The sequence below is a fragment of the Lethenteron reissneri genome, chromosome 60, assembly GCF_015708825.2.
Source record: "Lethenteron reissneri isolate LAM-NWPU_2019-01 chromosome 60, ASM1570882v1, whole genome shotgun sequence".
Classification (NCBI taxonomy): domain Eukaryota; kingdom Metazoa; phylum Chordata; class Hyperoartia; order Petromyzontiformes; family Petromyzontidae; genus Lethenteron; species Lethenteron reissneri.
The window spans coordinates 366,513-378,899 of NC_083838.1; the positions used below are offsets into that span (position 1 = coordinate 366,513).

The window sequence follows — 12,387 nt, forward strand, 5'->3', positions numbered from 1 at the left end:
TGTTGTTGTGTTGGTTGTTGTTGCTGTTGTGTTGTTCTGGGCCCGTGCCCCTACTGGACATCTGTGAAAAAGAGCTTGAGAGCTCTTCGGATTCCTCCTCCTGCAGTATAAATAATTATCGCGACTCGTGTCGGGCTTGTGTCGAGTTGAGCGGCATTTCGATAACTCGATACTCGATCGGTGTCGCATCGAAGCACGTGACCCCCTCGATATCGCGACAATCGTCGGGTTTGTTGACGAGATCGCGACTCGATTGGTCGCGACTTGCTCCGGAGCGACGCCGATCGGAAGTCGACTGCTCAGCCTGGACACGCCGCGCGGGGTGCCGGCGTCACTTCCACGTGCGACCTTGGCGGGGCAGGCGGAGCGGGCGCGAGAAGAGAGGCGGGACAGATTGAGCACATACTGTAGAGAGGACAGACAGAGAGATGACAGATTGATAATAGAGAGATGACAGAGAATAGAGAGATGACAGATAGGGAATAGAGAGAGGGATTACACACGCAGGTTACACAGCGCAAACTGCATATACAGCGACTCCAAACAGACTGCACAGTACTGTCCTGGTACTACAGTTACAGGTACTGTACTATACACAACACACAGAGTATACACAGCACACACAGGCTATACACAGCACGTACACAGCACACATACAGACTATACACAACACAGCACACACACAGCACACACACACAGCACACATAGACTATACACAGCACATACACAGCACATACACACAGCACACACACACAGCACACACAGACTATACACAGCACATACACACAGCACACACACAAGCACACACAGCACACACACAGCACACACAGCACATACACACACAGCACATACACAGCACATACACACAGCACACACACAGAACACACACAGACTATACACAGCACACACACAGCACATACACACAGCACATACACAGCACATACACACAGACTACACAGGACACACACAGCACATACACACAGCACATACACAGCGCACACACAGCACATACACACAGACTACACAGCACACACACACACACAGCACATACACACAGCACATACACAGCACACACACAGCACACACACACACAGACTACACACAGCACACACACGCAAATCTGCACGTGACAGGTGACTATAGAGATGCTGACTGGTGGTGATGACTGAGAGATGGTGGTGGTGGTGGTGATAATGGTGGTGGTGATGGTTCACAAGGAAGCCTGCCTGCTGATGAGGCACTGAATGTCAAAACCGGTCAACAGTGTTGTTTGTGTTGAACCAATGCTGCCGAAATGATGCCATCCCAATGCTGCCGTGTGGCTGATGGGACTTGTAAATAATAGTATATGTTTGTCTGTGGACATAGGGAAAGGAGGCGACCTGTCTGCTTGTTCGCGCATGTGTTTAGTCACTCGCCTGCGGTGCTCTGTGTGAAAGTGCGCTGTGTGTGTGATCTGGCCATTGCTCAGGCATGCAGGCGCCAGTGACAGGAGTCTAACCGCGAACCAGTGGCGCCATGGGAGGACATCACCGCTGTGTCTGGGGGACAGTCCGGCTGGTGGCACGCAGAGCGAGCCAGTTCAACAAGTGCGCCGTGTGGGAGGCTGTCGCGTGTGTAGTGATTGTGACTGTGTGCCACGATGTGAGGGACTGTCTGTGTGGGTGACTTTCAGTGTGACTGTGTGAGTAAGTTAGTGGCCGTGTGTGTTCGTGATAGGGTGAGAGACTGCATGTGTGAGAGACTGTGTGAGAGACTGCGTGAGTGACTGTGTGAATGAGTGTGAGTGACTGGTTGCTTTTGGCTGTGTGTGTTTGGGACTTTGAAAGTAACCCGAGTGTGCGAGGTAGTGATTGTGTGACTGGGTGTAGCAGTGACTGAGACTGCCAGGGCCTGAGTATGTTCATGACTGTGTGACTCTGAGTGACTAAAGAACAGTTTCTGAGCACAGATCCAAATGCCCCAATGTCAAGTGGCGAGCAACAAACAGCGCAAACATAGTTTCATAGATAACGCATTTCTTGAATTGAGCGAGGCTATTTAAAGAGCTTGGAAAAAGAGACGATGAGAGGGAATTCCAAAGTGAGGCAGTGGGAGGAAAGAAAGATAAGTGTTTTGACATGTAGTGTGGTGAGTGGGCGAGTGAGTGGGCAGGTAAGCGAGTGGGTGGGTGAGTGAGTCGGTTATTTGAACGCTCACACATTCAGGCTGGCCTGCCTACAATCTTTCCTGGGTTTAACCAGAATGGATTGTGTGAGGAGCTCATATAACCTTGAAAGATCTGGACACAGTCCCACCAGTACGCTCCTCTGGCCAGCGAGTCTGCGCTGAATGAGTCATGTAGCCCGCATGCCCAGCCATCGAATGCCCAAGCAGCTTCTGTTTGACTGGATAGGGGGGGCTAAATGGGCACGACACGGGCTGGAGAAAAGATTGATTGATGCGGTACAGAAGGATATTGAGATGATTGGTCTTGCCGATGACTGGTACCAGCGGTGTCAAGATCGTTCTCTGTGGAGGAGGCTCGTGAAGGATGCTGCTACTGGGCAGCTGGAGGCATTCGCCCTCCAACAACAACGGAGGGCAGAGAAGCAATGCTTATGACAATGAGCGGAGCACCAGGCAGCTAAAACGCAACAAGTTAGTGGCCTCAAGGTGCACCTAGCCTGGCAAAAAAACCATGGTGGCATAACCGCCACTTAGTGGCGAATGGTAGTTATTGTTGAGTGGGTTATTGAGTGGTTGGGTGAGAGAGTGTGGGAGTGGATTAGTGAGTGTGTTATTGTGAGCCGCGGTATGGGGAGTGTTGGTGAAGCGTTTAGCGGGCCGCGCGCGACGAACCCGGCGTCCTGGGTTCGATTCCCGCTCACGGCCAACGCAAGTGACGATTATCTGAACCTAGGTCGACTCAGCCTCAAATGGATACCTGGTGCGGTGTGTAAACATCGCCACAAGGGAGACGGAGGCGGCTGGGCATGGTGCTGGCCACTCACCCCCTCGCGTGCCATGCCAGCCTTCATCAGTGCTCGCTAACATCATTTGCCCCAACAGTCTGCTAAGGCTACACGGGGGTCTTTGTTTGCGGTGTGGTGGTTGAACACAGTGTGGATGAGACAAAGCAGTCAGTTTGGTTGACCGAGTGCTCAGCATTGGTAGGAATCAATGGGAGAGCTTCACAGGGAATGTAACCATGGTAGTAGTGAGAGAAGAGTGATAAGGAGGCAAGTGCGGGATCATTACCCTGACGACTCGACTCTGCACTCAGGTGCAGTCAGTTAGGAACTGGGCACTCCACCCCAGATATGATAGCAGCAGGATTCCAGCTTAGGAATGATCGTCTCGAGTTGATGAGGCTTTGGCACAGAGAAGAATACCAAGCTTCTTAGATGACTCTTTAGCCAGATCAGCAACACGGCTGTTCCATAACAGCTCAGATGAGACTGTGGTGCCAAGCAGATTCATGGTTTTATGATGTATAAGAATATCATTGACACATATAATGGTAGGAATTAGAATTGCCAGCCCTATGTGGTACCTCAGTCTGGCTCTGTGAGCAACTTCATCACACTTATGTATGTATGTATGTTGTTGAACTTCTTTTGCACCGTACATAGCCACCGGTGCTAATCAGAAGTGTTGCTCCTCTGCTGTTCCCATCTCTCCCAGCCCTGCGCCACGTCTCCTCACCCTCTTCCCTGATCATCGGCACTGCTCTGGCCGTGCGTTCTCCGTGTCTGCGCCCAGCCATGCCAGTCCCAGTCTTGATCCTGGTGTTGGGTTGTATAGCTCCCTGGCAGACACGGCGCCTGTGCTACTTGCTGAGCACCTACTGGCGGCGACGCAGGCCTCCTTAGGCCTGCCCTGGTGGGCTACGATCGCTTGCAGCACGGTCGCCCTCCGCTCGTGCGTCACCCTCCCCCTCACAGTCTACCAGATGCACGTGATGGCCAAGGTGTGAGTGTGTGACTCTGTGAGTGACTGACTGTGTATTGTGAGTGGGGAGCGGTAATGTAGTGATTAGCTCGCTGCACTACGAACCTGGCGATTAGATTTCCATTCCCTCTCACGGCCAAGACTAGTGACGATTATCAGAACCGGTTTTGAGCCTCCCCTAGGTCGATTCAGCCTCAAATAAGTACCTGGTGTGTTTAAACATCACCACTGGGGATACAAAGGCGGCCGGGCGTGGTGTTGGCAATCCACCCCCCTGTGTGCTGTGCCGGTCTTCATAGGCACTCGCTAATAGCACTTGCTCCTACAGTCTGTTAAGGCAATACGGCAGATCTTTGTCTAAATATGTGAGTGTGTGACTAGTTTATGGGTCAGAGGACATCCCTGTCACACTCCAAGGTGAGCAGGAAATGGCCCTGACTCCCAGTCAATTAGCTTTGCCTGGGCCTGCCTAATCATTGTGAGCAGAGGGTTAGGAACCCCAAAAGCAAAGACCAACCCAAAGCCCTGGCCTATAGATGGTATCAAAGGATTTGACCAAGTCATGAAATCAGAGATGTAGGCCCTGTCGAAGTAGGATATACAGGTGGTGCATCTGCCAGTTATCTCTGTCGATCAACCCATAACACCTGGGTCTATCCTGCCAGTAGCGAGCCTCCGACACTTTACGTGGCCTCAAAGTGCACATAGTCTGGCACAAGCACGATGGTGATGTCACCACTACTTAATGAAAAACACGGGTTGTTGTTGTGTGATTCTGAGTCTCACCGTGCCGCCTGCCTTGGCTGCAGCTCTCCGCACTGCAACAGGAAATCTCGGAGCTGGCACGGCTGCTGCGGCGCGACGTGTCCGTGACGGCGCGGCAGCGCGGCTGGCCAGAGAGCACAGCGCGGTGAGACTGACACTCACCGCTCACTCACCCACATCGTAATGAGTGGCAGCAGCAACAGCAGCATCTCCACCATCAGCAGCATCATCATAATCGCCTCAGCATCATCAGCAGTAGCATCGTCAGGCAGCAGTCGTCTTCTATCACTACTACCATCGTTACTATTCCTGTGAACTTCACTCCTTGATTCCTCCACCCATATAGAGTACTCAGTCTACCTACCAGACACTGTTTTGTCTTATCCACCACACTGTGTTCAACCATTACACTCCAGATCACAACACACGCACTCATTTATTCACCATTCTTACCCAAACATCAGGAAAACACCTCAATAAACTACAGCGACTTCAAAACAACTTGTCTCACATTCTGGGCATTAGGCATGGCCATATGACTTCCATGACTTTGTGAAAACCATTGCACTGACTCCCCATCAGTTCATGTATATGCAGGCTCTCACCCGTCCAGGCATTCACCTGTTCAGGCACTCACCTGTTCAGGCTCTCAAACGTTCAGGTTCGCTTCCGGAGGACTTTGAGCTCTGGCTCCGCACCTCTGAATTCTCTGTAGAACAATTCATTCGATACGTGAAATACGCATGCATTACAAATAGTGTTTATTATTATTATTGTATTATTGTGAGTGTTTAATTGTGACCTGTAGTATAGTGGTGGAACACTGTACAGATGAGATGCAGCAATCAGTCTGGTAGAAAAAACTTCCTGTTTGTTTGGGCTCTCACCTAGCCAGATAAAGTCCGCTCAGGTGAGCTTACCTTTCAGCTTATCCCCTGCGCAGGTTTGAGTTCCGCAAGGAGCTGAAACGCCTGGTGAGTGAGCTGTATGTGCGCGACAACTGCCACCCTGTGAAGACCTCGCTGATCATGTGGGTCCAGATCCCCCTGTGGATCATCCTAACCGTCTCCCTGCAGAACATCTCCCGGCTCGCACAGGATGGTGAGACAGAGGCCAGAGGGTTCAAGACCCACCGACCAGTCCACTCACCCACACCAAAAACCCACCCACACCAAAAACCCACCCACACCAAAAACCCACCCACACCACAACCCACCCACCCACCAACCCACCCACCCACCAACCTACCCACCAACCTACCCACCCACCAACCCACCCACAAACCAACCCACTCACCCATCTATACACACACCCACACCACCAACCCACCCACCAACCTACCCACTAACGGGGGTGAATTACCACTGGTGAACAACTGACTGGATTGAATAAGTGAATTCTAGATGATTACTCACCCTAACTTATTTACTCGTAAATCTGTCAGGTGCAGTGAGGTAGGTGTTGGAGTGGATTAGTGAGTATGTTATTGTGAGCTGCAGTGTGGTGGTTGAACAGTGGTTGAGACAAAACCGTTTGGTCGACAGAGTGCTCAACATTGGTAGGAATCAATGGGTGAATTTCACGGTGAAAGTATCCATGGTAGTAGTGAAGAGTGATAAGGAGGTATCTGGCCATCACTGAGCGAGTGACTGGAGTGAGTCCTTGAGTGCTGGATCATGAATCACCCTGACGACTCTACTCTGAACTCAGGTGCAGTGATGTAGGAATTGGGCACTCCACCACAGATATCACAGCAGCAGGATTCTAGCTCCAACTGACTCTGTGTTGTGTGTAGCAGCAGTAATGATTATTTACAGTTGAAAACGCTTTGGCACGGAGAAGACGACTAAGTTTCTTAGATGCCTCCTTAGCCAGATTACCAACACAACCGTTCCATGACAGCTCAGCTGAGGTCGCTGTGCCAAGCAGACAAATGGTTTTAGTATGTATAAGAACATCATTGTTACGGAACTGTGGAATTGTCAACCTTACGTGATATAATCGTTGATTGAGTTTCTGAGTTGAACATGCCTTGGTTTTTGTCATCCCAATCAAACTAATTTTGAAGTCAGTGGTGATTGATTTGAAAGTATCTGCACATTGGGCAACTAAATACTTTTCAGTCTGTGATTTAAATGAGTGATGTGTAAAGTGTGTTATCTGCAAAGGAGTGGATGGTATTGAGAGTGGGGGATAATGCGCAACTGATAAAGTGTGGTGTTGATTGCAGAGTCAAGCGTGTATGGAGGCCTCCTGGAAGGAGGAATGTTGTGGTTTTCCAATCTCACGCTACCGGACGCCACGTGGATTCTGCCCATTTCTCTCGGCCTCATAAACCTGCTCATTGTCGAGGTTTGTGATGAAGTTGTTGAACCAAGGTGACGTTATTTCCAACTCGAGTTTCTTGAAACACATTTTTATTACAACAAAATGCCAGCCCGATACAACACCCCGAAATATTCCAGTGACGGGGTACAGAAAATCCACGGTAATCCACTCCGGTGTGATGGAACCACACGAAAGGGCATGAGAAGGAGGGGAATAGGGGCCCCCACTGCCCCAGCCAAGTGGGGACCTCGCACTTGGGGGAAGATGAAGACTTAACTAGGGAGGGAAAGACGGGGGGGTTCCAACTAGGGTTTTAAAATCGGCTATTTCTTGTCGCCCGTAACCGAATAGTGAAAAATATATATGATGTGTCGTACATACATACATATACTTACTAACACCTGACTTACGAACGGGTTTTGGGAACGGAACTCGTTCGTAAGTGGAGGACTATCCATATGTCTTCTTAGCTATAAATGTAATTTTTTGTCTGTCTGTCTGTTTCTCTGTCTGTCTGTTTCTCTGTCTGTCTGTCTGTGCATGCCTATCCTTGCAACGCTTTTAACTAACAAACTGTTGGGTTTACGTTTCAACAAAGTAGACAGATACACACACACTAAGCCCCCGGACTTCTACAAGCCTCTTAGAATTTTGTTGACGGACAAATGGACAGACAGATGGAACGCCGGGCTTTCACAATAGCTTAGTGTTTGTGTATGTATATGTTATGTTTTTAATAGAAGACAAGTTTTGAAATATATTTTTCCCCCGGGCACTTCCTGCTCGTAACCAATAAACGTAACGTGTGACCTTGTGAACAGAGATATTAAGGGCGCCGCTGTAGTCTAACGGGTAGCACGCTGGTCTTACAATCCAGAGATCACCGATTCGATTCCATCTCCCGGTGCAGCAGTAAAAACGCGGTTCATTATTCAAAATACCACCTGCTTCTTATGTTCCACTCCGTCTCCACGGAGGAGGTCCCTGCGGTGTCTGCCTGCACTTCCTGCCTGTTCTCTTGTTGGTTTGTCTCTGCCTGTGCTTTGCGGCCCTGTAAGCTCGATTAAAAGCCATGTTTATGTTTACGCACTATCGTATTGTGGGGCGGGGTTTGCGTGTTATGCTGATGGATGGCAGCAAGGGGCACCATGGTGGCGAGATGTTAACTCCCTCTTGGTATGTGGGAGATCGTGGGTTTGATCCCCACCCTGACTCCTATATATTTGGAGTTTGCATGTCTCTTTCACCCCATGGTGGTCTCGTGGATTTTTCTCCAGGTCCTCCGGTTTTTCCCTCCACATTTATAACATGCATTTAGAGTATTTGGCTGATATAATTTGCATGTGATAAGGCAATGGCGGAGCCAGGATTTTCAGGTAGGAGGGGCAACCCTTCCAGCAATGAAAAATGATAGTTGTTAGTAAGTAAGGACTTGTCCCTTGCTTTTTATTCGACGCGTGTGCGGCGATGGCACAGCCATCGATCGAGGCTCGAATTTGAACCGTGTGTGATCGGCATCGCGCTCGCTGAAGGTGAATGCCTTCAGGGAAGTCGTGTACTATATACGCAACTGCGCACAATTCTGAATCACTTATAACTGCTTTGCAGTTACTTATTGCCAATTATGGACTCAGACTATTGCCCTATCATCTCATATGGTGGCAGTGGAGGTCGCAAAATGCCGATTTATTACTAATAAACCCCAATGATCCGATCGAAATTAGGGATTTCGATCGGATCATTGGGGGGGCACGTGCCACCCCCCCCCCCCCCCCACTGGCTCCACCAGTGGTGATAAGCCACTTTGTTGAGCTATCATTTGCGGCCAGGTCGCTTCTGGAAAAGAGCTCTATGGCTCAGTGGGCCTTGCGTGGTAAAATATACATCGTTGAGTTTAATTTCCCATTTGTGCATCAATATTAAGTATCTCCTTACCTGGTAAAATTTTATAGTTAGCTGTCCATGTCTGTGTTGCAGATGTTTGCGCTGCAGAGGAAGGACATGTCGCGCATGCAGCGGCTTGCTACAAACTTCATCCGACTGCTGTCAATAGTGATGGTGCCAGTCGCCGCAGCGGTCCCGTCGGTGCGTATGCTCACGCTCACAGCTCGCGAGCCAGTCAGAGCAGTGCTCCGCAACCTTTTTCATTCCACGGCACTCACTTTCAAGCCCGCTAGATCTACGCGGCACACCGAAGCAAAACGTCCCGACGGTAGGCCCGGCTGGGAACATTGTATCGTAGTTCACTATACACGCCGCTGGTGGCGGCCGTTTACCCCCCTGCGCATGCGAGACCGAGGGGGTTGAGAGGACCGGGGGTGGAGGATGACAGCTGTCTGCTGCTGCTGCCGTACTGCGCTTGCGTGACCATTGGAGAGGGGAGGGCAGGAGGTGGGAGCTTGAGGTTCTTTCCTGTACAGTAATTCTGAAAATACTGCGGCACACCTGCGAGTTCTATCGCAGTACGCTGGTGCTGTGCGGCCCACCGGTTGCGAAGTGCTGCACTCGTGCCGAGCCAGGTAGTTCAGCCGTAGACCGAGCAGCTCACAAGCAGAGGGTCGCTAGTTAAAATCCTCGTTGGGGCTTCACTCAACCCGTCATCTCTGTGGGGTCACTAAAAAGAATACCACTATGTGGGGGAGTCAACTGGTTGTTCGATAGACACTCAACCCTGCCATAGGAATGTTGAATTTCCACCACTGACTCAGGGCTGTAAACAGGAGATGAGCACCAATGCCTCAATACTCATTTGAGCAGGATATAGGTTTTGTTTTAGTTGATGATCTCAGCCAAGTCACAAATGACAGCATAAAAAAACATTCCAGTAAAATGTTAGTCCTCCGAGTTGGAATTAACGAATTTTACTGGAATACCTTTGTTTCCTGCTAAGTGCATGCCAAATATGCGCCCGGCTTCATATAACCCTAAACTGTAGCCAGACACCGGTAACCCACTGAGAACATATCCCGTGTGTGTAAGAGTGGAGAGTGTGTGATCTTTCACCTGTGCCTCCTGTGTCCCCCGCAGGCCGTGAGCCTGTACTGGGTGAGTTCCAGCGCTGTGGGTCTGGCTCAGAACCTGGCTCTGCGCGCTCCACGAGTCCGTTCCCTCCTGCATCTCCCACGTTCCCCCATGGACTCCGAGACACCATACAGAGACCTGGCTCGATCATTCCGCTCCAAGATCATGGACAGAGGCGGTTCTGCGGAGACACCCAAGGCGCGAAGATGAAATGGAACGAAGTGAAAGGCCGAGGCCTTGCTTGAATAGTCTGACTAAACAGTAAAATAAAAACCTATTCTATTTGTAGAACGGAGCCGTTTTCATATTATTGTATGTGTGATCACATTGTTGCAGATGTTTTTTCACAGCTCAAATACAAAATGAACTCTAGATGATGCTGGCTCTTCTGAGAGGTTATTGGTGAAATAAATTAGATAAATTAGAATACATTTTTAATAGTTTAATTTGTCATCTATAGTTTGAATGTGATTACTTGTTCCTGTGAGGTCATGACACACCGATTTAAAAAGCTGGGTCAGGCAACGCAGTTATTCTGACTTCCTGGGTTTTGACCTGAAGATGCAGATTCAATTAAAACGCTGTCGATATAATTGCAAAACTTGGTGGTGATAATTGTTCTTAAATCACCGGTGAGCTAAAACAATAATTGGCGCATTGTTAAACGCTTGCACACGTGACGCGTATTTGGCTGTGTCGGGTGGTGGTGGGGCAACTTAAAAATAAACGTTTCCAAATCGGGTTTTTTTTCGATTGGCAGGCAGCCCCATGAGTGGATATGAATCACTGTTACTCGCAGACAGTGATGCCCCAAATACATCGCAGTGCCCTCCAAGTCGCTCTTGGAAGTTGCAACTTAAGAACTTTTTTTGTTGCATAAATCCGTGGCCGGAAAACCCCGTAAGGTCAACATCACGGGGTCAACATCATGGCCAAGTGCTATGCAGTACATTTAGAAACGGGAAACTCGAATAACCTCGATTGTCACGAGTGCCATGAGCTGCTGGGCATCTGCTGCCATTCCGCAAAGATGTGGATGAAGCTCTGAACAGCTCCGTAGCATCAGACAGCTCACGCACTATTTGCAGGAATTGATGTGAAAACTCATGTCTTTAAAATCGCTTTTTGTGTTTGGTTTGTTAGCCTCCCCCCGCAGTTCCGATTAGCACGGTGCAAAGGAAGTTCTACATCGGTACACGAGATGCTTTTGTATTATTTGTGTAATGTTGGTCATTCTGGTCACCCAAGTCACGTTTGCAAACGCGACTCTCCCGGAATTCTGTGGCGGCCTCTTGTGAGTGCCAAGGCGACCCAGCGCTATCGTCGCTGCAGTATTCTCGCGTGTTTACTCAGAAAGAGTCACAAGACTCATTTTCAGGAGGGTCCTGTCAAGTCTTAGCACTATGGGGTGCAGGGGGGGGGTTATACTGGTAGGAACGAAGTGGACCAGACCACCAATAGATTAATGTGTCCGTCCGTCCGTCCGACTGTCCGTCCGTGTATCAACATCGCCCCCTACTGCAAACACTTGGCATGACCCTACAAAAACCTTTAGACTCAGTGACGCTATCCTAGTAGCAACATCGCCCCCTACTGCAAACACTTGGCATGACACGTGTAACTTTCCCTTATTCCCTGAGATAGCTTTTAATTAAAACTTTGAAATTAAATAAAAAAAACTCACAGCGCCCTAAAGCCTACAGCTAGGCCTAAAGCCTAGAACTAGGCCTCAAAGTCTCCCTTCGTATCGTACCCCCGCGTGTGTGAAAGGGAGTTATGTTTAACAATGTTACATTCCCTCAAGATTTTAAATAGAAACATTTAAATTAAAAGCTTTTACATAAATCATTAAAACATTTAAATTAAAAATTAACTCACAGCGCCCTAAAGCCTACAGATAGGCCTAAAGCCTAGAACTAGGCCTCAATCTCTCCGTATCGTCCGATTCGGTGTAGCAACATCGCCCCCTACTGCAAACACTTGGCAGGACCCTACAAAACCTTTACACTCAGTGGGGCTTTCCTGGCTTAACAAGTGTAATAATAAACTTCGCTTCAAATTTACTTTACTGAAACGCAGCACGTTTTTTTAACACAGAGACAAGAAACATTTATAACACAGAGACGAGATACATTTAATCGCCTTAATTGTTCACGAAAAGCACGGCGCGTGGCCTAGTGCGGCAGGCTTCGCGAGGCCTAGTGCAGAAGGTGGTGGTGGGGGTGGTGGTGGGAGGTTTTTAAATCTCACAGCGTTTCTTGTCAAAACAAACACTTTTAATTACGTTACACTAGAATACAGTATTTGGTCTTTAACTCCTCTATACCCGGTCGATATCCC

General features: G+C 49.1%; 1 protein-coding gene across 1 annotated transcript; it reads left to right on the forward strand.

Moving 5' to 3' along the window:
- Positions 1–16: 16 nt before the first annotated feature.
- Positions 17–12,009, forward strand: LOC133358074 (cytochrome c oxidase assembly protein COX18, mitochondrial-like). The gene is made up of 8 exons (XM_061576368.1): positions 17–581; positions 1,472–1,589; positions 3,667–3,952; positions 4,743–4,843; positions 5,642–5,799; positions 6,929–7,050; positions 9,004–9,111; positions 10,054–12,009. The coding sequence occupies exons 2-8, from the start codon at positions 1,519–1,521 to the stop codon at positions 10,255–10,257; spliced, it is 1,050 nt and encodes a 349-aa protein (XP_061432352.1). The 5' UTR covers positions 17–581; positions 1,472–1,518; the 3' UTR covers positions 10,258–12,009.
- Positions 12,010–12,387: the final 378 nt, after the last annotated feature.